Genomic DNA, 26,038 nt, shown 5'->3' with positions numbered 1-26,038 from the left:
GCTATTACACGATTTTCTAAGAACACGGGATTGCAAAAGAACAGGACTACCATGTGATAGCAGAACTGACTGCACTTAGAGTGGTGGTTTCCTTGAGTGTAACAGAACAAAACCAGAGGCTGTCAATATAAAATTGTCACCAAGAAATCAAGTAGGGAGTTGGTAAGAAGCCTGTTTACTTAAAGGCTGTTAAGACTGTGGATTTTGCTATCACAGGGACTGGTTGAGGTGAATGGTATACGTGCACTTGAAACAAACTGACAAAAATAGACTGGAAGCAGAGGCTTGCGGGGAAGACAGTAGAGCAAAAATGGCAGGAGTTTGTGGGTATAATTAAGGACACTGTACAGAGGTTCATCCCCAAGAAAAGAAAGATTATCCAGGGAGGGATTAGACAGCCATGGCTGACAAAGGAAGTCAGGAAATGTATTAAAGAAAAAGAGAGATCCTATAAAGTGGCCAAGAGCAGTGGGAAATCAGAAGGTTGGGAAGGCTACAAAAACAAACAGAGGATAACAAAGAGAGTAATAAGAAAGGAGAGGATCAAATATGAAGGTAGGCTAGCCAGTAATATTAGAAACGATAGTAAAAGTTTCTTTCAATACATAAGAAACAAACGACAGGCAAAAGTAGACATTGGGCCACTTCAAACTGATGCTGGAAGCCTAGTGATGGGAGATAAGGAAATAGCAGGAGAACTTAACAAGTACTTTGCGTCAGTTTTCACAGTGGAAGACAGGAGTAATATCCCAACAATTAAAGGGAGTCAGGAGGCTGAGTTGAGTATGGTTGTCATTACAAGAGAGATAGTGCTAGAAAAGCTAAAAAGTCTTAAAATTGATAAATCTCCTGGCCCCGATGGGATACATCCTAGAGTTCTGAGAGAGGTGGCTGAGGAAATAACGGAGGCATTGGTTGAGATCTTTCAAGAGTCACTGGAGTCACGGAAAGTCCCGGATGATTGGAAGATCGCTGTTGTAACCCCATTGTTCAAGAAAGGATCCAGACAAAAGATGGAAAATTATAGGCCAATTAGCCTAACCTCGGTTGTTGGTAAAATTCTAGAATCCATCATTAAGGATGAGGTTTCTAAATTCTTAGAAGAGCAGAGTCTGATTAGAACAAGTCAACATGGATTTAGTAAGGGGAGGTCATGCCTGACAAACCTGTTGCTATTCTTTGAAGAGGTGACAAGTAGGTTAGACCAGGGAAACCCAGTGGATGTGGTCTATCTAGACTTCCAAAAGGCCTTTGATAAGGTGCCACATGGGAGGCTGCTGAGCAAGGTGAGGGCCCATGGTGTTCGAGGTGAGCTACTGGGATGGATTGAGGATTGGCTGTCTGACAGAAAGCAAAGAGTTGGGATAAAAGGTTCTTTTTCAGAATGGCAACCGGTGACGAGCGGTGTCCCGCAGGGTTTAGTGTTGGGGCCACAGCTGTTCGCATTATATATTAATGATCTGGATGAAGGGACTGGGGGCATTCTAGCGAAGTTTGCCGATGATACGAAGATAGGTGGACAGGCAGGTAGTACTGAGGAAGTGGGGAGGCTGCAGAAGGATCTAGACAGTTTGGGAGAGTGGTCCAGGAAATGGCTGATGGAATTCAACGTGAACAAATGCGAGGTCTTGCACTTTGGCAAAAAGAATAAAAGCACAGACTACTTTCTAAATGGTGAGAAAATTCGTAAAGCCAAAGTACAAAGGGATCTGGGAGTGCTAGTCGAGGATTCTCTAAAGGTCAACATGCAGGTTGAGTCTGTGATTAAGAAAGCGAATGCGATGTTGTCACTTATCTCAAGAGGGTTGGAATATAAAAGCAGTGATGTGCTACTGAGACTTTATAAAGCTCTGGTTAGGCCCCATTTGGAGTACTGTGTCCAGTTTTGGTCCCCACACCTCAGGAAGGACATACTGGCACTGGAACGTGTCCAGCGGAGATTCACACGGATGATCCCTGGAATGGTAGGTCTAACATATGAGGAACGGCTGAGGAAAATGGGATTGTATTCATTGGGGTTTAGAAGATTAAGGGGAGACTTAATAGACACGTACAAGATAATACATGGCTTGGAAAGGGTGGACGCTAAGAAATTGTTTCCGTTAGGTGAGGAGACTAGGACCCGTGGAAAAAGCCTTAGAATTAGAGGGGGTAAATTCAGAACAGAAATGCGGAGACATTTCTTCAGCCAGAGAGTGGTGGGCCTGTGGAATTCATTGCCGCAGAATGCAGTGGAGGCCGGGACGCTAAATGTCTTCAAGGCAGAGATTGATAGATTCTTGTTGTCTAGGGGAATTAAGGGCTGCGGGGAGAATGTGGGTAAGTGGAGTTGAAGTGCCCAGCAGTCATGATTGAATGGCGGAGTGGACTCGATGGGCCGAATGGCCTTACTTCCACTCCTATGTCTTATGGTCTTATGGTCTAAACTAAACAAGGCCATTAGGTAAAAGGGAATAGAGGCCAATGCTGATTTACATTTTTAGGGTATGTGCATACGTTGCTAGTATTGACTTTTGGGATCAATGGCCTGTTGTTATGCTATTCATGGAATGTTTGTTTTTATTCATCTTTGGGATGTAGGCTTCATTCGCTGGGCCAGCATTTATTGTCCATCCTCATGGCCCTTGACTGAGTGTTCTGTTGATGTGCTACAGTCTATTGCGTGTAGATCTGCCCACAATTCTGCTGAAAAGGGAGTTCCAGAATTTTGACCCAGCTAAATAGTAGGAATGGTGATCTGTGTCATAAGTCAGGATAGTGAGTGGCTTGGAAGAAAAGTTGCAGGTGATGGTGTTCTCATATATCTACTGCTTCCTTTGTCCTTCTGCATAATAATCTTTGTGGGTTTTGAAGATATTGTCTAAGGAGCCTTGATGAATTTCTGCAGTGCATCTTGTAGCTAGTACACACTGCTGCAATTGGGGGAATAATTCATCACAATTCTGACTTGTGCTTTGTAGAACATGAACAGACTTTGGGAAGTCAGGAGGTGAGCTCATCATTGTATGACTCATCGACTCTAGCCTGTTCTTGTAGCCTCACCACTTCAGTTCAGTTTCTGGTCATGATAGCCTCCAGGTTATTGGTGACATGGCATTCAGTGATGGTAATGGTATTAAATGTTAGTGATGGTTAAATTCTCCTTTGTTGGAGATGCTCATTGCCTGACATTTGTCTGGAGCAAGTGTTGTTACTTGTCCACCCAAACCTGGATATTGACCGGATCTTGCTGCATTTGAACATGGATTGCTTCAGTATTTGAGGACTCCCGAATGGTACTGAACATTTTGCAGTAATCAGCGTACCTCCCAATTTCTGACTTCATGATGGAGAGTAAGTCTTTGATGAAGCAGCTAAAGATAGTTGAGCTGAGGATACTACCTGAGGAACCCCTGCAATGATGTTCTGAAGCTAAGATGACTGACCTCCAACAACTGCAATCAATATTCCTTTGTGCCAAGTATAATTTAACCAGCAAAGTTTTTTCTTTCCCATTGACTCCAGCTTTACTCAGACTTCTTGATGGCACGCTGGTTGTCAAGAGCAGAAATTCGATATAAACCTGAGCTTACCTTGGCTTAATTAAAATTTTATTTTTCCTTCCAGTTCCTACTTCCAGCTTTGTTTTGTCCCAAACCCCATCATAAAAGTTTATGTGCATAAATTCATAACCAACAAATTGGTGGAGGCAGGCGGTGGTTCATGTTCAATGAATGAAACTAGATGTAAGCAATGTGCACATGCTCCCTGATTTCCTGCTGCCCATAAACTGAGAAACAGCTCACTTCACTCCATGTCTTGTTTATATTGACAAACAAGCAGACTGGTTGAGTAGAAGGAAGCCCTTACCTTGGATCAATGCAAGAAAACTTTGACCTGTATTTACTTCCCTTTTTGGAGCTCTGTGCCAACAATAGCAGAGTAGGCTCAACAGACCAAATGGTCTACTCTTGCTCCTATTTCTTGTGAAAGTAGCCCTGGTTCACAGATCAGCGTATCACAGACGCACAGTTAGAGAGCCATAAACTGCAACTTTTGCAATCATTGGGAAGTTAGGCTTTAGCAGTGTCAGTGAGGTGTTGCTCAGCTGTTATTGACTGTGTGGCCAATGTTAGAGAACCCTGCAAATCTGCCACTGTCTATGTAAAAAGGCTTTATTGTTATTATGCCAATGTCCTTGACTCAATGTATAGCATCTCTAGCCATTTGTTTTTATTTCCCTTCTAGATAACCTGAAGCTTTCTGATTTTGGCTTGGCGACTGTATACAGGCACAATGGCCGTGAGAGGTTACTGAATAAGATGTGTGGCACTCTACCGTATGTTGCTCCTGAGTTGCTGAGGAGGAAAGAGTTCCGAGCAGAGCCTGTAGATATCTGGTCGTGTGGAATTGTTCTCGTTGCAATGCTGGCTGGAGGTTAGTTCAGTCTTTATGCAGAGAGATTGGGAAGGGTTTATCATGGTTGTTTAAGATTGTGGGGCTGAGAATTGTCTGTCTCTCTATGTCTGCCTTTCTCACCCACCCCTTCTCCCTTTCTTTCTCTCCCCTCTCTCTCTCTGGCTGTTGGTCTTGTCCCTTCTCAGTCTGTCTGATATCCTATAACTGCTCTGCAATTGACTAGTTAGATCACAAATGTTTAACAGATTACTTTGCCTCTGTTAGCACACTGATTGCTGTTCTCACATTTGCAGTCCCCCAGAGCTGACACTTTGGAGTGAACTTTGTAAGTGCAGGTAGTCCATTTCACATCAGAGAGTTTTCAAATAATAGCTTTCAACCTTTACTGACATAGCTCACCGTGTTTCTTTCCCACAATTTTTGTGCAATAGTGGAAGGCAGTGGCAGAGTAAGAATAGGAATCTGAGAATCTAGAAGCTGAGAAGGTGGTAAACTGGGAATCAAGAATTCCAGGCTAGTGTTCTGGGACATGGGTTTGAATCCTGCTATTGCAGATGGTGAAATTTCAATTCAGTAAAAATCTAGAATAAAAGAATGGTGACTTGTAACCATTGCCTAAGTGCTGTAAAAACCCATTTTATTCACTGGCGTCCTTCATGGAAGGACCTTTGTCCTTACCTAATTTGACCTTCATGTGACTTCAGAGTTACAACAGTGCAGTTGCCTCTTAACTGCCCTCTAATAGCAATTAAGGATGAGCAAAAAAAATGTTGGCTTAGCCAATGGTGTCCTCATCACATGGATGAATTTAAACAGAGAGGAGATGCAAGATGATGCATAATTCTGTATGTGAGATGTGGAAAAGTAAACAGCAAGTGTTTGTGATCCAAAATTTGAACACCCTTAATGAATGATTTTGCTTTGTCTCTCTTTGCAACACCAGAAGATGCAAATACCAATCCCTGAATTACTGATTGCATTGGACATCATGTCCACTGACATGAACAATTTTCAATCTGGGGAAAAAATGGAGAGTTTTTTTTGTTTGGATCAGTTGTTGCTATTTGAGTGAGATTTTCTGGATTTTGTCACATTGCCAATGAAGAATGTGTGTGTCCATGTCAGGATGATGTATCAAGTGGAGGTGATGGTGTTCCTAGATACTAGCTGTCTTTGTCCTCCTGGTGGTAGAGCCACCAGTTTGGGAATTCCTGGCAAAGGAGCTTTGATTAAGTTGCTTTAGTGCTTCCTATAGATGGTACAGACCACCTCCGTGCTGCAGTGCTGGAGAAGTGCATGGATGTTTAAGATAATGAAATAAAATCAAAGAACAGCAGATATTGGGAACCTGAAATAAAGAGCTAATGTTTCAAGTAAGGTATGATTCTTATTCGGAACAGTTCTAAAGTACAGTCATTGGACTCAATGGTTTCTTACTCCACTGATGCGATCAGAATTGCTGAACTTCTCCAGCACTTCCTGTTTTATTTAAGACAGCAAATTGGTTGTGAATTAATTGGATTGTTTTGTCCAGCATGGGTGTTGTTCATTTAACTGAGAAATTTTCAAAGCTGCAGTGAGCATTTATTTGGGCAGATTTCAATTCCACCACGTGTAATTATTGTCCTTTTTGAGAAGGGAGAGTAATGATACTTCACTGACATTAGAGGGTGCTAGTGTTCAGAGCACTGTTTTATTTCTAACTAAGTCAGGGACTGCTGCTTGTTTAGTGTGAGGTGTTTACTGAACAAGGTTGCAGGTGGTGTGAACTTGCATTGATCCAACTGATAGAATTCAAAGTTGTTCAATCTCATATCAAATAGATGTCAAGTTACGACTGTGCTTTTATTTGATTTGCTACCTTTGAAGCTTTTTGTTAAAACAGTTTGCAGATTTTGTGTGAAAGCTACTGTCTAAGTTTTGAGTTCCAAACTTTATGTTGAACAGGATGAAGGTGGTCCTGAGTCTTTTTATCTTTTGTAGCAAGTAATACAGCATGGGACCTATTGTGGTTTAGTTTCTTTTTACTGCAGTTAGAATTTTCCACTTCATTTTAAACTTAACAGACACGTAGCAACCTGGAAATTATCCCAAAGGCTAATCAGAAGTTATCCTGAAGCCAAGTGAAAAAAATTTGAGGGTGTTGCACTTTGAAATGAATAGGCAGGCACAACAAAATAGAATGGATTTTCACCCAGAAGATGCTCAATTGTTAGAATGTATTTTTTGGTTGTTGTTCATTTTTGCTGACAGATATTCTATGTTGCAGAGCTACCCTGGGACCAGCCTGCGGATAGTTGTCAGGAGTACTGTGATTGGAATGAGAAGAAACTATACCTAACACCATGGAAAAAGATCGATCCTATTCCACTGAGTAAGGAAATGATCAGGGATCTGCTCCTTGGACAATCCACATTCGGGAATATCTCTTGACATATTTAAAGTGGGCAAGCATTGCTGCTTTTTCTAGGTGTTTGTGATTCAGTGAGTAGCACTCTCGCCTTTGAGTCAGAAGGCTGCAGGTTCAGTTCTGGAGGGACATGTCATTACAGTGCTGTATTGTCAGAAGTGCTACCTGTTTTCTTATTTACTTGACTGACAAGGCAGGCCAAGGAGTTGCCTTGCTATGTATTTTAAAATGTTTTAAACTGTGTTCTATATTGTTAGACTTTTTGTTTGTTTTAGTTTTTCTTTTTATTATTAAAGGAAATCCATAGTTTTTTGTGACTCTGTTTCAATGAGTGTCCACCAATTAACAATAAAAAAAATTCACTCTGACATCTGATTTGTCCATTAGTGAGATCAGCTGAGATCATGACACCTGTATTATATAATAGTTAGATTCATTTTGTCATGAAGGTTCCTCCTTCTCAACCCCTCCCCTTTTCTGAAGCATGGTGATCCTCAAGTTAAACCATGACCAGCCACACCCTTCTAATGAGAGAGTAGCCCTATAATCCTTGGGAACTATGGTGACTTTGCTTGTTTACTCCTTTTAAGTTAAAAGGACGAAATAAACTTTCCCTGTTGATGGGGAGGTTTGATGTCCTAACATCAGAGCAAGTGAATTGTTTTGAAGTGTTGTCATTATCTCTGGAGGCAAGCCCGGCAACTAAATAGCATAGAACAAGGTTCCGCAAATTGTAATGAAATGATCAGTTTGTCTGCTGATTGAGAGGTGAGTGTTGGCCAGAGCAACAGGACAGCTTCGCTGAACTTTACATTACCTGAATGGGTTGATTATTAACTTGGGCACTGTCTGTGTAAGATCACACTTCAGTTCGTTGTGAGCAAGTTTTGCTTGACGTTGAATATAAGCGAAATAGTGAATTTCTTAAGCATCTGTTCCCTACGGTGAGCTAAATTTCAAGCTTTGTCCTGTGTAGAAATGACTCTTTTTAATTGATCCTTTTCCAGCGTTGATGCAGGAATCATGAACCCAGTTATGCACCTGTCATTGTGTCAATGACAAACATGCATTGTTGTTGTAATAATCACCCAAAGAGAATGAATACCAATATTCATTTCATAACTGCCTTCAGTAGGAATTTTCCAAGCCTGAACTAAATCTTTGGAGTTTTGGTTGAGATGAGTAATTGCTCCAAACTTTAATCTTCTTGTCTTCCTTAATTATTCCCCAAAAGATAGCCACTACCTTTCCTTGGTGTTCCAGCAGCCATGTGTGGATTTGTGACATATGTACAAATGTGTACACCTGTACTTGGGTTTTCTTGTCAGACAGCCCTGAGTAATGTGAGTTTTGCAGATTGAGAAGTGAATGAATGAGACATTTAAAATAATTAAAGAAATGCTTTGGTAGAGGAAGTGAATCTATTTCTCTGGCGAAGGAAGCACAAGATGAGTTGGCCCATCCTTAAACTTAGAATTAGATCATTCAGTGGTGATGTCAGGAAACATCTCTTCTCAGAAAGGCTGTTGAGAGGGTGGAGCCAGTTGAAAAGTTCAAAACTGCGATTGACAGGTTTTTGTTAGATGAGATCTCTGAAGATTAAGGAGTTGGAATTGATATTTGATATAATTAAAATGGCTGACCTGGCTTAGGATGGGTTGAACTGTTTACTCCTGTTCTTTTGTACTTGATGCCCTTTCCTATCTGCCCTGTTGGCATAGTGGGGCACTCCAGTTGTTCTACTTTTCGTAAACTAACTTTACTGATGTAGAGCTCAGATGCTTTTGCTGCAATGTAACAGCAGGTTTATCTTACAGATGGAAAAACGGCAAGTAGTTGGCCTTTACACCTTGCTGTACATTGACTGGAGCTCATTCCATTGAGACTTGTTGACATTACGTTTTGTATGTTTGTCTGGTTTACGTAGGTCTGCTGAACAAAGTTCTAATTGAAGGTCCAAAGAACAGAGCCACGATTTCGGATATTAAAAAGGACAGGTGGTTCACTTACCAATTTAAAAGGGGTAAGTTAATTTGACCAAGTACTTGTATCTTTCTTTGCCCAAACCGTAACTGATGTAGATTGAACACAGGTCATGAAGGAAGTACAATTAGTCCCTTTATGATATTTAACTGAAGCAACATTTGAATGCTCAGTTTTTTTAGCGAAATGTGGTGATTCCAGCTAATGGTGGAGTCCAGCCTCTGTTCTCAGGCTATGCCTCTGGTCCTAGATACTCAAATGTGGGGAAACATCCTGTTAGCATTTACCCTTTCAAGCTTGTTAAGAATGAAACATATGTAAGGAATTTGTTTCAATGAGATCACCTTTCATTCTTCTAAACTCTATTGAGAAGAGTCCCAAACTTTGCTCAAAAGACTATCTCTCCATCCTGGGATCATCCCAGTGAACATTCTTTGAACTACCTTCAATGAAATATCTTAAGCAAACTAAACTAAACCATATATGGTCTCACCCGCACCTACCATTGCAGTAAGACATCCCGACTCTTATAATCCAACCTCCTTGAAATAAGGGCCAACATTTCATTAGCCTTCCTGATTACCTGCTGTGCAAAAACAATGACTGCAGATGCTGGAAACCAGAGTCTAGATTAGCGTGGTGCTGGAAAAGCACAGCAGTTCAGGCAGCCTCCAAGGAGCAGTAAAATCGACGTTTCGGGCAAAAGCCCTTCATCAGGAATCGTGCCTGTGTGCTAGATTAGTGTTCCATAAGTGAGTATCTGCAGGTCCCTTTGTGTTGCAGCTTTCTGCAGTTTTTCTCCATTGAAATAATAATCTGTTCTTTTGCTCTCCCTTCTAAAATGAGCATTAGATTTCCCATGACTGTGACTTAGTAAAGTTTAATTATGAAGAAAGATGGATCTGTTGAGATTGTTTTCTTTGGGACAGAAGAAACTGAGGAGAGATTTCATTGAGGATTACAAAATTATGAGTGACCTCAAAAGTGAATAGAAAGGAGCTATTTTCCTTACTGATGGTGTCAATATCATGGACATAGAATAAAGTTATTGATAGGATTAGAGGGGAATTTGAGGAGAATTTTGTTTTTACTCAGAGTCTGGTGGGGATGTGAAACTGACTACCTGAAGGCAGTGATAGAGGCAGAAACTCTTCCTCACATTTAATAAGTAACTGGAGATGTAATGATCTACAAAATGACACTCAAAGACCTGAAAAGTGGGATTAAGCTGAATGGCTCTTTTGCAATTGGCATAGGTACAATGGGCTGAATGGCCTCGTGGGCTGTATATGTCTGAGATTCTAAAATTTTATTCTTTTCTGTCCCTACCAAGGGCTGACAGATGCATTGTGTATGCCCTGAACTTTCTGCTTTGAGTTTGGGTGTCGTTGGCTGGGCCAGCATTTATTGCCTATCTGTAATTGCTCAGAGGGCAGTTAATTTGTTAACCACATTGCTGTGGGTCTGCAGTCTCAAGTACCAGATGAGGTAGGGATGGTAGTTTCCTTCCCTAAAGGACATTAGTGAACCAGATAGGTTGTTACTAAAATCAACAGTGGTTACACGGTCAGCATTAGGCTAGCTTTTATTCCAGATTTTTATGAATTTAAACTTTGCCACTTGCCATGGCACCAGGTCCCCAGAATGTTACCTGCGTTTCTGGATTAATAATCTTGCAAGAACGCCACTAGCCCCTGTAGTTGGAAATTTTTGAAGAACTATTAAATTCAGTTGGAAATGAGAAGTGGTAACAGTTTGTTGCAGGCTATGTTACTGTTTCTCCCCATTGAGAAGATTGTACTCCCAATCTGATAGGAGAACAGGAGGTACTCTTTCACACAGAGGATTGGATTGCTTTTGTGTTGTCCTCTTCTGGAAACAGAATTGGCATTCAGTCACATTCTGTTGAGGTGCTCAGGAAAATTGTTTTTGCTGTTCACCCAGTAGTGAAAGGTACACTATTTGAAACTCAATGTATGGTCACTTCACCCATTGAAACTTGTACTGTTTCCCAAGTACCCACTGTCCTGTTGGAACAGTCATTTTCATTTTGAGCTTCTGTCTTTGCTAAAACAACTATTCAAAACGTCTTTAACATGTTGTTCAGCAAAACTATATACTCTCCCTATTGCTTCTTAAGCTGTTTTGTGTAAAGTTTTTTTTAACCTTGGTTCCTACTTCAATTCATTAATTCGGAGTAGTATTGTTGTTGCATGTTGCCTGTGACCATGAAGGCCACATCCTTATTCAAACCATTTGCTTTCTAGCCTGCATTGCGTAAACTTTGTGTCTGTTGTATTTTAGTCCATTACAATTTGGAATGATATTATTCTGCCCTGAACGCGCACATGCACACACACACACTGCAATGTTTCTATGTTCTCAGAGAACACTGAGAATGAGATCAGAATTCTGTCCACATGCTTTTTTCCCCACTTTGTTGACTGGACATTGAATTGGGAAAGAAATACAGGTGGATTACTGTTGCAGTGTGACTGAAACCTGATTAAATGACAAACTTTACCCTGAGAGTAAAGGACATGTTGTAATGTGCAGGATTTCTATTGTGTGCAATGAAATCAAATCTTTTGACTGGGTGCTCTGTTTTTTCTGTTCCTTTCTTCCAGGTGTGAAGAGAACACGGTTATCTTCGGGTAGTCCCACTGACTCTCAGGGGCCTTTTACGAAACAAATTCATTCTAATGTGGATCTATCTCCTGCCAGTGGTCTGCCCTGGAGGTAAATTCATCTGAAAAATTATGCATTGAGCTAATGTCACTTGCAGTAACCCCAGAACTGACCCTTTATTTATTTATGAATAGGTTGATGGAATGTATTAATGTTTATAGCCCAGGTCTCAGTTCCTTAAGCACTTTGATTCAAGGCAGTCGTTTTATATGAATCTCAAATTTTGTGAATTGCTTGGAGTGCTGGGTCCAGGGTCCGCTCAATTGCTGCATAACTCAGGCAATGTCCTGCAGTCTCAAATCACTTCCTACCTTGTGTTTGATACGTAAAATGGAAGAATGGGGTTTATTTTGCGTAACACTCAGATTGGGTGATTCCCTGTGTTTAAATAAAAATGCGCAGAGCAGTTGTTTGAATTGTGGCAATAATTGCACACTGAGCCTATTAATACAAGACTAACTAGATTTGGTTAAGCCTAATGTGTACACAATTGTGTAAGTTATGATGGGATAGTTTGGTCCATGAATTTATCCCTCTGTTCAAATAACCTCCTTGAAAGAAAACTAGTGTTTTTGAATCTGGTAGTTTCCTAATGGATTAAAAAGTTTATTACTTGGAGTAAGAATGCTAATTTCAATATTGATTAATTCCAATAAATTTATATTTTTCCAAGTTCCATGGATAAATTTTGAAGTAGGAATCAGACTTCATCTCTAATTTTTGATGCACCTTTGTAAGGACTTCCCAATTCTACCTGGTAAAATTTGTCTTTACTTAGAGTGTGGAAACAGGCCCTTCAGCCTAACAAGTGCACACCGACCCGCCAAAGCGCAACCCACCCAGACCCATTCCCCTACATTTCACCCCTTCACCTAACACTACGGGCAATTACAGCCAATTCACCTGACCTGCACATTTTTTGGACTGTGGGAGGAAACCGGAGCACTCGGAGGAAACCCACGCAGACATGGGGTGAATGTGCAAACTCCACACAGTCAGTTGCCTGAGGTGGGAATTGAACCCGGGTCTCTGGCTCTGTGAGGCAACAGTGCTAACCACCGTGCCACCCATTTTTTTTTTCTCTTAAAACATTTTTTTCTCACTGGACAACCTAAGAAGCTGCTAATTTGTATTTCTTCCTTAACCGGAAATGATCCCCCTGCCCAGCCCCCTTCAGACTGCCTCCTCTTTCACCAAAACAAAGCTCCCAATATCCTTAAATACTTCTTCATAGCTGATGATTCTTTTTGCTTTGTGTTAAAAGGAAGAGCTTGCTTTTATATGGAATCCTTCCCAGTATCGGAACGACCCAAACTCTTTACTGCCAGCAAAGTATGATTAAAATGTAATTGTGGTTGTAACCTAGGAAACATAGTAACCAATATATGCAGAACAATGTCCAATAAATAGTAATGTGATAGTGAATTTTGAGAAGATTTGTAGCTCAGGTTGAGGTTCTGGATGTAGGTTTGCTCGCTGAGCTGGAAGGTTTGTTTTCAGACGTTTTGTCATCATACTTGGTAACATCTTCAGTGAACCTCCGGGTAAAGCACTAGTGGTGTAGCCTGCTTTCTATTTATATGTTTGGGTTTCCTTGGATTGGTGATGTCATTTCCTGTTCTTTTTCTCAGGGTGTGATAAATGGGATCCAAGTCAATGTGTTTGTTGATAGAGTTCTGGTTGGAATGCCATGCTTCTAGGAATTCCTGTGCATGTCACCATAGGAAATGATATCACCAACCCAAGGAAGCCCAAACATATAAATAGAAAGTGGGCTACACCACCAGTGCTTCATTTGGAGGTTCACTGAAGATGTTATCTAATATGGTGACGAAATGTCTGAAAATAAACCTTCCAGCTCAGCGAGCAAACCTACATCCAGAACAACGTGATGGGTTATTCGTCTCCTTTGTTTAGGGATAGTTATTATACGGTCTTTGGGAGATTTCATTTGCTGATCGTAATATCTTATTGGAAAAAGGCCATCTGCAACTGTTCAGCACTCCATCGGTACTGATGTGATGGTGTTATACTAAATGGTATGATTGGGCCCTTTTTATTTAATTTGCTCATGGGATTGAGTGTTATTATCCATCTCTAATTGTGCAGGAGGTGTTGGTGGTAAGCTACCTCTGGAATCACCTGAGTGTAGGGACCCACTTCCAGTTCCAACTTCCAGTTGGGGTGAGAGTGCTGCCTTTGGCGTTCGTACAGTTGTATCACCTCTTTCACCCTCTTTAATATTTGTAAATGCTCAATATTTGTAATATTTTGTGTCCAGAATTGAATCCTGTCATGGAGTCATAGAGATGTATGGTACGGAAACAGACCCTTCGGTCCAACTCGTCCATGCCAACCAGATAACCTAAAGTAATGTAATCCCATTTGCAAGCACTTGATCCATACCCCTCTAAACCCTTCCTGTTCATATACCCATACAGATGCCTTTTAAATATTGTAATTCTACTAGCCTCCACCACTTCCTCTGGCAGCTCATTCCATACACGCACCACCCTCTGCTTGAAAAGGTTGCCCCTTAAGTTCCTTATAAATCTTTTCCCTCTTGCCTTAAATCTATGCCCTCTAGTTCTGGACTCCCCCACCCCAGGGAAAAAAACCTTGTCTATTTACCCTGTCAATGGCCCTCATGATTGTATAGACCTCTATACTGGCATCCCTCGGCATTTGACGCTCCAGGGAAAACAGCCCCAGCCTAATCAATCTCTCCCTATAGTTCAAACCCGCCAACCCTAGTAGCATCTTTGTAAATCTTTTCTGCACCCTTTCAAGTTTCACAACATACTTCCGATAGGAGGGAGACCAGAATTGCATGCAGTATTCCAAAAGTGTCTAGATGAGAGTGGTGCTGGAAAAGCATAGCAGGTCGGGGAGCAGGAAAATTGACGATTCGGGCAAAAGCCCTTCATCAGGAATAAATCAATCTTGATGAAGGGCTTTTGCCTGAAACGTCAGTTTTCCTGCTCCTCGGATGCTGCCTGACCTGCTGTGCCTTTCCAGCACCACTCTCATCTAAACTCTGGTTTCCAGCATCTGCAGTCCTTGTTTTCACCCTGTATTCCGAAAGTGGCCTAACCAATGTCCTGTTCAGCCGCAACATTACCTCCGAACCGCCCTTTCCAAAATGCAGCACTTCACATTCATCTATATTAAACTCCTCCAACAATAAATGTATGCACTGTTATACCCCAACGTAGTCTTTGGTCCGCACACTCAATATTTGCCCCTGCATCCACTATACTAATCTGTGACCCTGTCCAAATTATTTTAACCAGAAATGGTATTCTGCTGCACTTGCTAAATTCCAATCTTCTGCCAATTTTAATCTATTACAGTGAGGATCAAACAAGGTACTCAAGTTCCCAGCCTGAACCTCGGGTTGCTTTGTCATCGTGGGACTCCAATCACTCTAGCATTGATAATCTAGTGCAAGGAATTAGCTTCTCCCAGCCTACCTGCATAGACCATATGCTTGTCAGCAGCCAATTGCAAAGCACACCTGGTTCATCACAGGTAAGATGATTAATTTGCTAAGTTTTACCAAGGATTACAAGGTTACAATTATCAAATTCCCTCAAAAACAACTTGTATTTGCACAGCACATGTAATGTTATTAATATAGTAAAATGGTTCAGAACACTTCAAATGGAGCTTGATGCCAAACCACAAAGATATATGAGAATGGTGTGCAAAAGTTTTGTTCGTGAGCTGTGTTTTTAAGAAGGGTTTTTTAATGTAGGAGAGAGAGAAAGATATTTGAGGAAAGTTCAGAACTTGCTGCTGAGACAGATGAAAGCATATCTGCAAATGGCAGAGAGAGTTAATTCAGAGATAGAAACATTGAAAATATGAGTACGCCTTTCACCCAAAAGATGTAGGAGCAGAAATTTGGCCATTCACACTATTCAGTCTGTTCTGCCACTCAATAAGATCATGGCTGATCATCCAACTCAGTACCATTTCCCAGTTTCCCCTCACACCCTTAAGCCCAAAGAACTATACCTAACTCCTTGAAACTATTCAATGTTTTGGCCTCTATTATTTTCTGTGCCAATGATTGCCACCAGCTCACCAATCTCCGGTGAAGAAATTTCTCCTGATCTCAGTCCTAAATGACCAAGTCTGTGGCCCTGTCTGTAATACCTGGTCCTGATCGTCCATTTGTTGGGAGCATCCTTCTTGCATTTACCCTGTTTCGTTCTGTTAGAATTTTGTAGGTTTCTGAGAATAACCCCTCGTTCTTTTAAACCCCAGTGAACGTAGTCAGTCTGTCATCTTATGTCAGTCCTACCATCTCAAGGATCAGTGTGATAAACCTTTGTTACCCTCCCTCTACTTTGGAAACATCTTTGCTCAGGTAAACAGATGAAAACTGCACACAGTATTCCGGCTGTGGTCTTACCAAGGCCCTGTACAATTGCAGGAAGACTTCCCTGCTCCTGTACTCTAATCCTTTTGCCAAGAAGGCCAACATGCCATTTACTGCCTTCACCCACCACCTGTTACACCTGCATGCTTACTTTTAGTGACAGGTGTACTGGATTTCCAAGGGGCCAGAATTAGAGTGTAGACATCTCTCAGAGTTGTAAAAGTTGAAAAGCTGACAGGGAATAGGATCAATGCAAAAGCCAGAGATAATTATTGAAGGTTCCCACTTTGGTCTCGTTGATAGAGGCATAAAGTGTTGAGCCCTAAAGATCAGAAGATCCTAACATTGAACCATGGTCTTTGTTGAGTTATAGAATCTCTCACTGTACAATTCAAGTTGCAATTAAGTTAAAAGTAGCATAGTCTTATCCACAACCAGAACTTCTTCAAAGCCATTTTCATGGATGTGAAGAAAGAACTGGCCATGGTTAATTAGTCACATAGATACATAGATAATGGGTGCAGGAGTAACCATTCGGCCCTTCAAGCCTACACCACCACTCAATATGATTGTAGCTGATCATGCAATTTCAGTATCTCACTCCTGCTTTCCCTCCATATCCCTTAATCCCTTTAACTGCAAGGGCCACATCCATCTCTGTTTTGAGTATATCTAATAAACTGGCCCCAACAGCTTTCTGTGGTAGTGAATTCTACAGGTTCACAACTCTGAGTGAAAACTTTCTTCCTCACCTCAGTCCTGAATTACTGACCTCTTATTTTTAGACTATGACACCTAGTTCTGGACCTCCCCCAACATCTTTCCCTCATCTAACCTGTAGAGTCCCATCAGGATTTTATATGTTTCTATGAGACTCCCCCCTCCTCATTCTTCTGAATTCCAGTGAGATCCAGTCTTTCTTCCTATGTCAGGATGTGGAGGTGCCAGCGTTGGACTGGGGTGGACAAAGTTAAAAATCACACAACACTAGGTTATAGTCCAACAGGTTTGTTTGGAAGTATAAGCTTTCAGAGAACTGCTCCTTCATCAGGTAGCTTGTACTTCCAAATAAACCTGATGGACTATAACGTTGTGTTTTATGATTTTCAACTTCATATATCAGGCCTGCCATCCCAGGAATCCATCTGGTGAACGTTCACTGGACTCCCTCAGTAGCAAAAATGTCTTCCATCAAACAAGGAGGCCAAAACTTCTCACAATGCTCAAGGTGTGGCCTGACCAAGGCCCTGTGTTCTGCAGCAAAGCATCCCTACCCTGTACTCAAATCCTCTCGCTATGAAGGCCAGCATGCCATTAGCTTTCCTCCCTGCCTGCTGCACCTGCAGTGCCAACCTTCAGTGACTGTTCCACCGTGACACCCCGGTCTCATTAAATCTCATCTTTTCCCAAACTGCCACCATTCAGATAATCTGTCGCCTTGTTTTTGCAACCAAAATGGGTAACCTCACATGTATACACATTACATTGCATTTGCCCACTCAGCCAGTCTGCCCAAGTCACCCTGCAGCCTCATAGCATCCTCCTCACAGCGCATACTGCCACCCGGCTTAGTGCCGTCTGCAAATGTCAAGATAATGATTTGGGCAAAGGAATTGAATGCAATATGTTGTGAACTTGTGGACTAAACGTTATGGTGGTAAATAACTATTGAGGAATAGATTGCCCAGTTTTCAACAAAAGTGCCCTTTCCTTTTTGAAAAAGAAGACTTTTTGAGAAAGATCCATCCACAAAGTGCTAATTAAGGATACAATTTGATTAAAAGTCTTGAAATGTAGTGGGAAGCCTGAGGAGTGGGAGAGTTTTAGAAATCATCATAGGCTGCCCAAAAAGTTGTTAAAATGAAGGGAAAAAGTAAACCAGCCAGAACTATAAAAGCAAATTGTAAGAGTTTTTTTACATGGTTTAAAAGGAGGATACAGACAGTGAAGCTATCAGTGATATCACAGGAAAGTGCAGAGACGTTGAGCATATTTTTCTTGCTTTCACAATAGAAAATGCAATTTCTGTACTGAAATAGAGGATAAACCAGATTCTAATGAGAGATGCTAAACAAAGTATTCAAGTAATCTAAGGGATTAAAAGCCATCAAATCCCCGAGACTTAATGGCTTGCATGCAATTTTTTGAGAAGAGGTTGCTTCAGAAATGGTGGATAGATTAGTTGTTATTTTGCCAAAATTCTGTAAATTCTAGGACAGCCTCAGTGAATCGAAAGTCAGCAAATGTAATTTTCTTACATGTAATGCTGGTTTTTCAGGAAAGGCAGGAGAGAGAGAACCGGGAACCATAAACAGTTAGTGTGACATTAGTCTTTGAGGAAAATGTTGGAAGCTGTTATTAAGGAACTCTTTAACTATATGCTGAGGAAATCTTAATATGATTAGGGTATAATATGATCGAGTTAATATGGATTTTAAGAGCACAAAATTTTGATTGATAAACTCGTTAAAAGTTCATTGAGAATGTACAGTGTTGAGTTGCTTGGGAGAGCCAGTAGATATATGAAATTTTTTCAAAGACATTCAATAAGGTGTGACACAAAAGACAAATATGCAAGGTACTAACGCCAATTTGGAGGTAATGTATTCACATTCATGGGGAATTCGTTAATGGACAGGAAGCAAACAATATGGATTAAAAGGAGGATATTTTACATTGGCATGGTGGAGCTCATGAAATGCTGTAATTATTAACACTGGGACTTCATGTCTACACTGTATATTAACAACTTGGATGAAGAGACTGATAAAAATATAACTGCTGGTTTGTAAGTTGTGAGGGACACATGGAAGTTGCAAAGTGATTACGATGAGTGAATGGGCAGCAAGGTGGCTGGTGAGGCATAATGTGAGTGGGTGTAAGATTATTTGTTTTTGTTGAGAGATTAGGAAAACAGAATATTTTCTAACAGTTGTGAAACTTGTAAAAGTTTGTGTTTAAAGGGACTTGAGCGTGCTTGCCAAAGAACACAAAAGTTAACATTCAGGTACAACTGGAAACTAGAAAGCAAATGTTGGAATACAAGGAAAAAGTAACCTTGCTGTTCTTATGTAGGTGAAGCTACACCTGGAGTGCTGTGTACAGTTTTTGTAGAACAGTATAGCTCAAATAGGCCCTTCGGCCCACCCTGAAGTGTGCTGACTATGACGCTATTCTAAACTAACTCTATCTGCCTGGTCCATATCCCTCTATTCCCTGCCTGTTCATGTGTCTGTCTCGATGTCTCTAAAATGTTGCTATTGCGTTTGCTTCTACCATGTCCCCTGGCAGCACAATCCAGGCATCTATCACATTCTGTGTAAACAAAAAAAAACTTCCCTCACATGTCTCCTTTAAATCCCCCCCCCCCACCTCAAATCTATGCCCCCTAGTATTTGACATTTCCATCCTGGGAAAAAGACTGACTATCCACTCTATCCATGCCTGCCAAATTTTATATATTTCTATCAGGTTATCCCTCAGCCTCCAACAGTTTAGCGAAACGATCCAAGTTTGTCCTACCTCTCCTTATAGCTAATACACTCCAGTCCAGGCAGCATCTTTTTAAACCACTCTTGTACCCGGTCCAAGCCTCCACATCCTTCCTAAAGTGTAGATCTGAACTGCACACAATACTCCCAAATGTGACCAAAGTAAAGTCTTACGCAGCTGCAATGTGACTTGCCAATTTTTCTAATTGTTGTTCTGATTGATGATGGCAGGCATGCTTTAAGCCTCCTTTGCCACCTTACTCACTTGTGTTGCCACTTTCAGGGAACTATGGAAATTGATGCCAAGATGTCTCTGTATATCCCCTAAGGAGCCTGTCATTTATTGTATACTTACCTCTTGCATTTGACTTCCCAGAATGTATCACTTCTCATTTGTCGGTTTAAACTCCATCTGCCATTTCAATGCACAACTTTCCAGCTGGTCTATATCCTGCTGAAACCTTCAGCACTATCCACCACTTCACCAATTTTTGTATTGTCTGCAAATTTACGAATCAGACATTTTCATCCAGATCATTTAGATATATTGCAAACTGACTTCCTTGCACTAGTCACAGATCTCCAGTCAGGAAAAACACCAATCCGTAATTGCCCTGTTTTCTATGATCAAGCCAATTTTGTTTAATTTACCAATTCACCGTGAATTTGATGTGACTCCATCTTCTGAACCAGCCGACCATGAAGGACCTTGTCAAATGTTTTTGTAAAGTCCATATAGACAGCATCCAGTGTCTAACCATTATCAGTCACCTTTGTCACTGCCTCAAAAAACTCGATCAAATTTGTGAGCCAAGGCCTCACCTGCAAGAAGCCATGCTGATTATCCCTTATACATCCTTTCTTTTCCAAATGTGAATAAAATGTATTCTTAAAAATCTTCTCCAATAATTCCCCACCACTGATGTAAGACTCACTGATCTATTATGTTCTGGATTATCCCTGTTGCCCTTCTTAACGAAACAACACTTATCTAGTCTTCTTGGACCTCACCTGTGGCTAAAGAAGATGTAAAGATCTCTGACAAGGCCCCAGCAAGCTCCTCCCATGCCTCCTTCAGTATTTAGGGATAGATCCCACTCGGCCCTGGGGACTTATTTACCTTATTGTTTTTCAAGACACCCAGCAACACCACCATCTTAGTATTGACACGCCCTAGAATATCAACCTATCCCTCCCTAAGCTTACTATCATCCATGTACATCTCCTTGGTGCATACTGTTGCAAAGTATTCTTTTCAGGACCGTACCCATTTCCTCTGGCTCCACACACAAATTTTTCCTTGCGTGTACTTGCCTTTTCCCTGGCTACCCTCTTGTTAATAATGTACATATAACTGACTTTGGATTCTTCTTAACCTTACTTGCCAAGAATATTTCATGGCCCTTTTTAACCTTCCTAATTCCTGGTTTGCATTCTTTTCTGCTTCCTTTAAATTCCTCAAGGGTCTTGACTGACTCCAGTTTCCTAAGCCTTAAATATGTTTCCTTTTCCTTTTTGAATAAATTTGCAATATCTGTTGTCATCCAGGGTTCTCTAATCTTGCTATCCTGATCTTTCATCCTCACAGGAGCATGTTTGTATGGTCAGGAGCATGCAGGAGCAACTGTAATCAGCTGCCATTGAAAAGATTCCCACATGTCCCCTGTCTAATTTCTTTAGTTCCTGCCTAATACTGTTATAATTAGCTTTCCTCTAATTTAGCACTTTCACCTGAGGACCAGTCTTATCCATACCTAACTTAAAACTGAGAGAATTATAATAGCCATTCACAAAATGCTCCCCCACTGAAACTTCAATCACCTGGTTAGGCTTATTTTCCCCAATACAAAGTCTACTATGAACCTTTCCCTCATTGACTGTCTACACATTGCATTAAGAAACCCTCCTGGATACACTTAACAAATTCTCCTCTGGCACTAAAGGCGTCCAAGTCAATATGGGGCAAATTAAAGTTACCCACCACAACAACCCTGTTTTTGCATCTTTCCATGATCTGCTCACATGATCTGTTCCTCTATCTCCCGCTGGTTATTGAGAGGCCTATAGTGTAACTCCATCATAGTGATTGCACCTTTCTTATTCTTGAGTTCTACTCACATGGCCTTGCTGAGTGAGCCCTCCAAGATGTCCTCTTTTAGTGCAGCTGAGACATTCTCTTTAATCAGTAATGTAATTCCCCCACCACTTCTACATCCCTCTCTATCACACCTGAAACATCTAAACCCTGGAACGTTGACCTGCCAGTCCTGCCCTTCTCTCAACCAAGTTTCTGTAATGACTACAATATCATAGCTGTATGTACTATCCAAGCTTGAAGCTCATCTGCCTGTTCTACACCTTACTTTAAAATAAAGTAGTGCCGCTGTGTTCATTAACGTTCATCTTTGCATTAGACTTACTTGACTTAACATCAACCTTCTCATCAATGACTCCACATGCTGACCTTGTAGACTGGTTCCCAGGTCTCTGGCACACAACTTTAAACTCTCCCATGTGGCACTAGCAAATATCCCTGCCAGGATATTGATGCCCCTCCAGTTTAGGTGCAACCAGTCATTCTTGTACAGGTCCCTCCTGCCCTGGAAGGAATCTTAATAATCCAGATAGCTGAAGCCTGCTCGCTTGCTCTCTTTCTCATGCGCTCTCTTGGCACTCTGTCTCTCTCGCGCGCTCTGTCTCTCTCTCTCTCGCACGCTCCGTCTCTCTCTCTCTCGCACGCTCCGTCTCTCTCTCTCTCGCACGTGCGCTCCATCTCTCCCATCCTCTCTGGCACTCTCGCTCTCTCTCACATGCATTCTCGCGCTCTCTTCTCTTGCGTTTGCTCTGGCTGTCTCTCACTCACACTGGCTCGCTCTCCCGCATGTTCTCTCTGGCTGTTGCTTGCTCGCTGTCTCTCGCGTGCGTTCTCTTGTTCTTGAGCTCACTTGCACTCTCTCACTCACTCACATGTTTTAGTAATGACAGCTTAATTCTGGTGTTCTTTATTCCCATATTTAGAAGAATGAGAGATGATCTTACTGTCTAACCTGTAAAGTCCTTTTTCAGGGAGATTGCTTTTCCTTGCTGGAGAATGTGAAACTGAGATGAGGAAAGTTTAACTGAAAAGTTTAATATTTTTGGGAAGCAGATTGTAGATGCTCCAACAATAAATATTTTCAAAGTTGTGATAGACAGGTTCTTAGTCCCTCCAAATTAAAGAATGCAAAATGCAGCTGGAGCAAAGACACTTGTCATGATTATGTCGAAAGTTGGAACACCTTCAAGGGGCCATAAGCTCCGCTTCTGTTTCTTAGGTTCACATTAAATCTTTGAGCTGTCTGTGTGTTATTGATAAATATAAATCTTGTGGTACTAGCTGAATTGTTAGGGAGTACAGTAGTTGTCTGTCACTGGTTCTGTATTCACAGGATGGCTGGAACAAACCCTTAAAACAGAGCTATGATCTTCAGGTCATTCTCATTTGGCATTCTTCAGGAGATGTGGCTTTAACAACTCTTGACACAGTTTGACAAGTTGCTTGTGCACTGCATCAGAGTGCTTTGTGTTCATGACAACCTACTTGATTTACAGAGTTCTTGGCAACGGTTAGTGAAACGAATGACTCGGTTCTTCACTAAGTTGAATGCTGAACAATCCTACCTGGCCCTGAAGGAGGTTTGTGAGAAACTGGGCTACACTTGGAAGAAGAGCTGCAACAACCAGGTAGGAAATTAACATCTCTGTGGATGAAACGATTAGTTTGTTTCAAGAAATTTACCTGAGGGCTTAAGTTAGCATTTTGTTGCATGCCACTCTGTCAGGTGTTGAACTAACTAATTCACGTACTAGAAGAGTCATGAACACAGGTTCAGTAATATAGAAATGGAGAGAACATTGAGCACAGGTCACTCTCCCCAAACAGGAGCTTTCAGTCTGGGTATTGCTGATGGTATGTATTGTGGAGCCCTGAGCATTATGATTCATGTACATCTGTGTTGATTTTCTAGGTGACCATATCAACCATGGACAGAAGGAACAACAAGCTGATATTCAAAGTGAATCTGATTGAGATGAATGAGAAGATTCTGGTAGATTTCAGACTGTCCAAGGTAAAAATTAGTTATGTCAGTCTTATTATTAACAGGTTTTTTTACCTGGGGATGAGGCGGTTTAAGTGGATTGTCAGGCATTATCAAGTGACTCCTTTTATCTTTTGACCATTTTCACTGACAGGATTGCTGACTTTTCCTTTAATTGATCTTCACTCACACCAGAAAAGAGTTCCCCACCTACATGACCCTGCAACCTCAGTAATTCATCAGTGTTTTGACTGTCACCAAATTTAATGCCATTGACATCTGACAAAATAAAAAACATTAAACTGTGTAACCAGTAAAAGGCCACATGTCAGTGCATCCTAATGTTTATGTTCAGTTATCCCCAGTTTTAACTGGTGCTGTTTGAATTTGTGTTCATCCTGATTTTTAAGTTCGATTTAGTTGAACAAATGATTAGCATTAGGAAAATATATAATACAGGGAGACTTTGGACGTGGGGGGGAGGAGGGGGAGAGTGAAGAGAGGTATTTGTGTCCCCACTTGGTTGGGCATTGGTTCTGAACAGAGTTAGAAGCTTCAAAGCAGTAGATAAAAGAATGAACAAATTGGCTTCAATTTTGTTTTGCACAAGTTTACTTTCAAAACGAAGAGGAATGTAATACAGTGACCCAGTACTCTTTCTGTTGAAGGCAATCCTCCTGAAGTTTTGTCTGGTATGTCTAGTAGACAGTGCTGTTGGAGTCTGAGATACGGCTCGTGTTAGCAATAACACTCAGTGCTTTGGACAGTTAGCCCACCACTGTATTTTCTCTATTGTGTGGTGCACAGATCCTTCTTCCTGGACAGCTGGGAAGATTCTGACACGTTCATGAAGCATTGGCTTAAAGTCACTGTCACAACTTTGGAGTGACCACATGCTCACGAATCTTTTGTGTGTGCAGTTATTTTTCCCATTGCTACGTCAACTCCGCACTGTAATTGAGTGGTTTTGGCATCGATAAGAGTAAGCACAATTAACTGAAAATAGCTAGAAAAGGAGTGTTACTGTCCCCAATGGCTCTGCATGTCAATTTGACTGAATCTGATGTCTGCTTTGTAAACTAGACTACGTAAACTTTTGAACTCTGAATTGGCCCAGATCCATGTGTAGATTTATGTCTGAGATTTCAGACTGATTCAAGGGGCTCGGTGAATAAAAGGCCAGTTGGCTTCATGTCCAAAACCCTTATGTCTTACTGTTACTACAGGCCTGTATGAGGGAAGAAAATGTTTTGCTTTGGTTTGTTTTGGAAAACCTCTTAAAGTCCTGATATGCTGCGGTTGTTTGCACAGGCAATATCGGAGCTCCTCACCAAAGTGATTATTCTTAATTTAAGATTGTTTGCTGCAGCCCTCAAAGGCAGAGGAGCTCGCAGTTCTCACCAAATGCCTTTTACCAGTAGGGGTCACTGAGAAGCAGTGAGGTCTGGCTAAGTCTGTGTTCCCCTGTCTGTCAACTGGTGCAGAACCAAATTATTGGCAGTCCTGCTATTGTATTTGACACAAAAATTGAGGTTCTGTCCATTTATGGGCATTGGCAGTAAAACCACCTGCTTCCACATCATCAAACCCCCAAATGTACTCCTGCTTCTGCTCAACCACTGCTGAAAGCCTCATCCTTTGTTAGGTCTACGCTTGACTGTTCCAACATGCTGCTAGTCAGACCAGCTTCTACCCTCCATAGCTTAGACTCTTTCACCTCTCTGTGACCTGCATCCTAAATTGTGTACGCTGATCTCCATTACGTCCTGGCTCTTCAAAACTTCAACTTATGTTCTTGTATTCAAATCTGTCTGTGCTCTTGTTCATCCCTTTAACCTCCCAAACCTTACAACACTGAGATATCTGTTCTCCAGTTTTAGCATTTTAGCTCACCTTTGGAGCTCATGCTTTTAGTTGTGAATGCTATTAATCCCAGAGTACTTTCCCAGCCTCTCTTCCCTCTAAAGTGTTCCTCAAAATTTACTACTTTGATGAAGTGTTTGTTCAACTGTCCTAATATTTTCTTATGCAACTCCACGTCACATTTACTAGATTATATAAATGCATGTTGCTGATGAGACAAACTGTGGTCATTTTTGTGGTTAGAATTTGGTACAGACTTAAGTTTGCGCGGCCATAGTTTATCTGTGACCCCTGTTAAAGCAACTGATTTGAATTGCTGGCTTTTAAGACCTTGGTTTCTGGAGTAGATAAACCCAGTACAGTCAAGCCCCCAACATCCATATCAACTGATATTGGAAATAACATGATTAGTGGATTTGTGTGCCCCTCTCAACCTCTGGTGATTCCATTGCCCAGGAGTGTGATTGGAAATAGATTCTTGTAAAGCAAGGCAATCGAAGGTTGGAGGGACAAATGAAAACAAATACATCAACCACGACACTATTGAATTGTGGAACATACTTGAGGGGTCGAATGGCTTTCTTCTGCTATTTTGTATGTTCGATGAGTGAGTTTTATAAAAAGTGACCCTCACCCCTCCATCCAAAATAGGAGCATAAAATTCTCAGGAAACATCGTGAGAGGACAGAAGCAACTGTTCTAGAACATAGAACAGGACAGCACAGTACAGGCCCTTCAG

General features: G+C 41.3%; 1 protein-coding gene across 3 annotated transcripts in view; it reads left to right on the top strand.

Moving 5' to 3' along the window:
- The window catches only part of chek1 (checkpoint kinase 1), a 41,656-nt gene that overhangs the window by 12,249 nt on the left and 3,369 nt on the right, over positions 1–26,038 (top strand). For all 3 annotated transcript variants that reach the window (XM_072593063.1, XM_072593064.1, XM_072593065.1), the window contains exons 6-12: positions 4,228–4,416; positions 6,668–6,772; positions 8,736–8,831; positions 11,419–11,530; positions 14,833–15,010; positions 22,949–23,080; positions 23,365–23,466. In XM_072593063.1, the coding sequence (XP_072449164.1) occupies positions 4,228–4,416; positions 6,668–6,772; positions 8,736–8,831; positions 11,419–11,530; positions 14,833–15,010; positions 22,949–23,080; positions 23,365–23,466 (914 nt within the window). The remainder of the gene's footprint in view (positions 1–4,227; positions 4,417–6,667; positions 6,773–8,735; positions 8,832–11,418; positions 11,531–14,832; positions 15,011–22,948; positions 23,081–23,364; positions 23,467–26,038) is intronic.

This window comes from Chiloscyllium punctatum, chromosome 23 (genome assembly GCF_047496795.1).
Source record: "Chiloscyllium punctatum isolate Juve2018m chromosome 23, sChiPun1.3, whole genome shotgun sequence".
In the NCBI taxonomy this organism is placed as follows: Eukaryota; Metazoa; Chordata; class Chondrichthyes; order Orectolobiformes; family Hemiscylliidae; genus Chiloscyllium; species Chiloscyllium punctatum.
The sequence above is the reverse complement of the archived record's forward strand: the minus strand, read 5'-3'. Positions and strand labels throughout refer to the sequence as shown.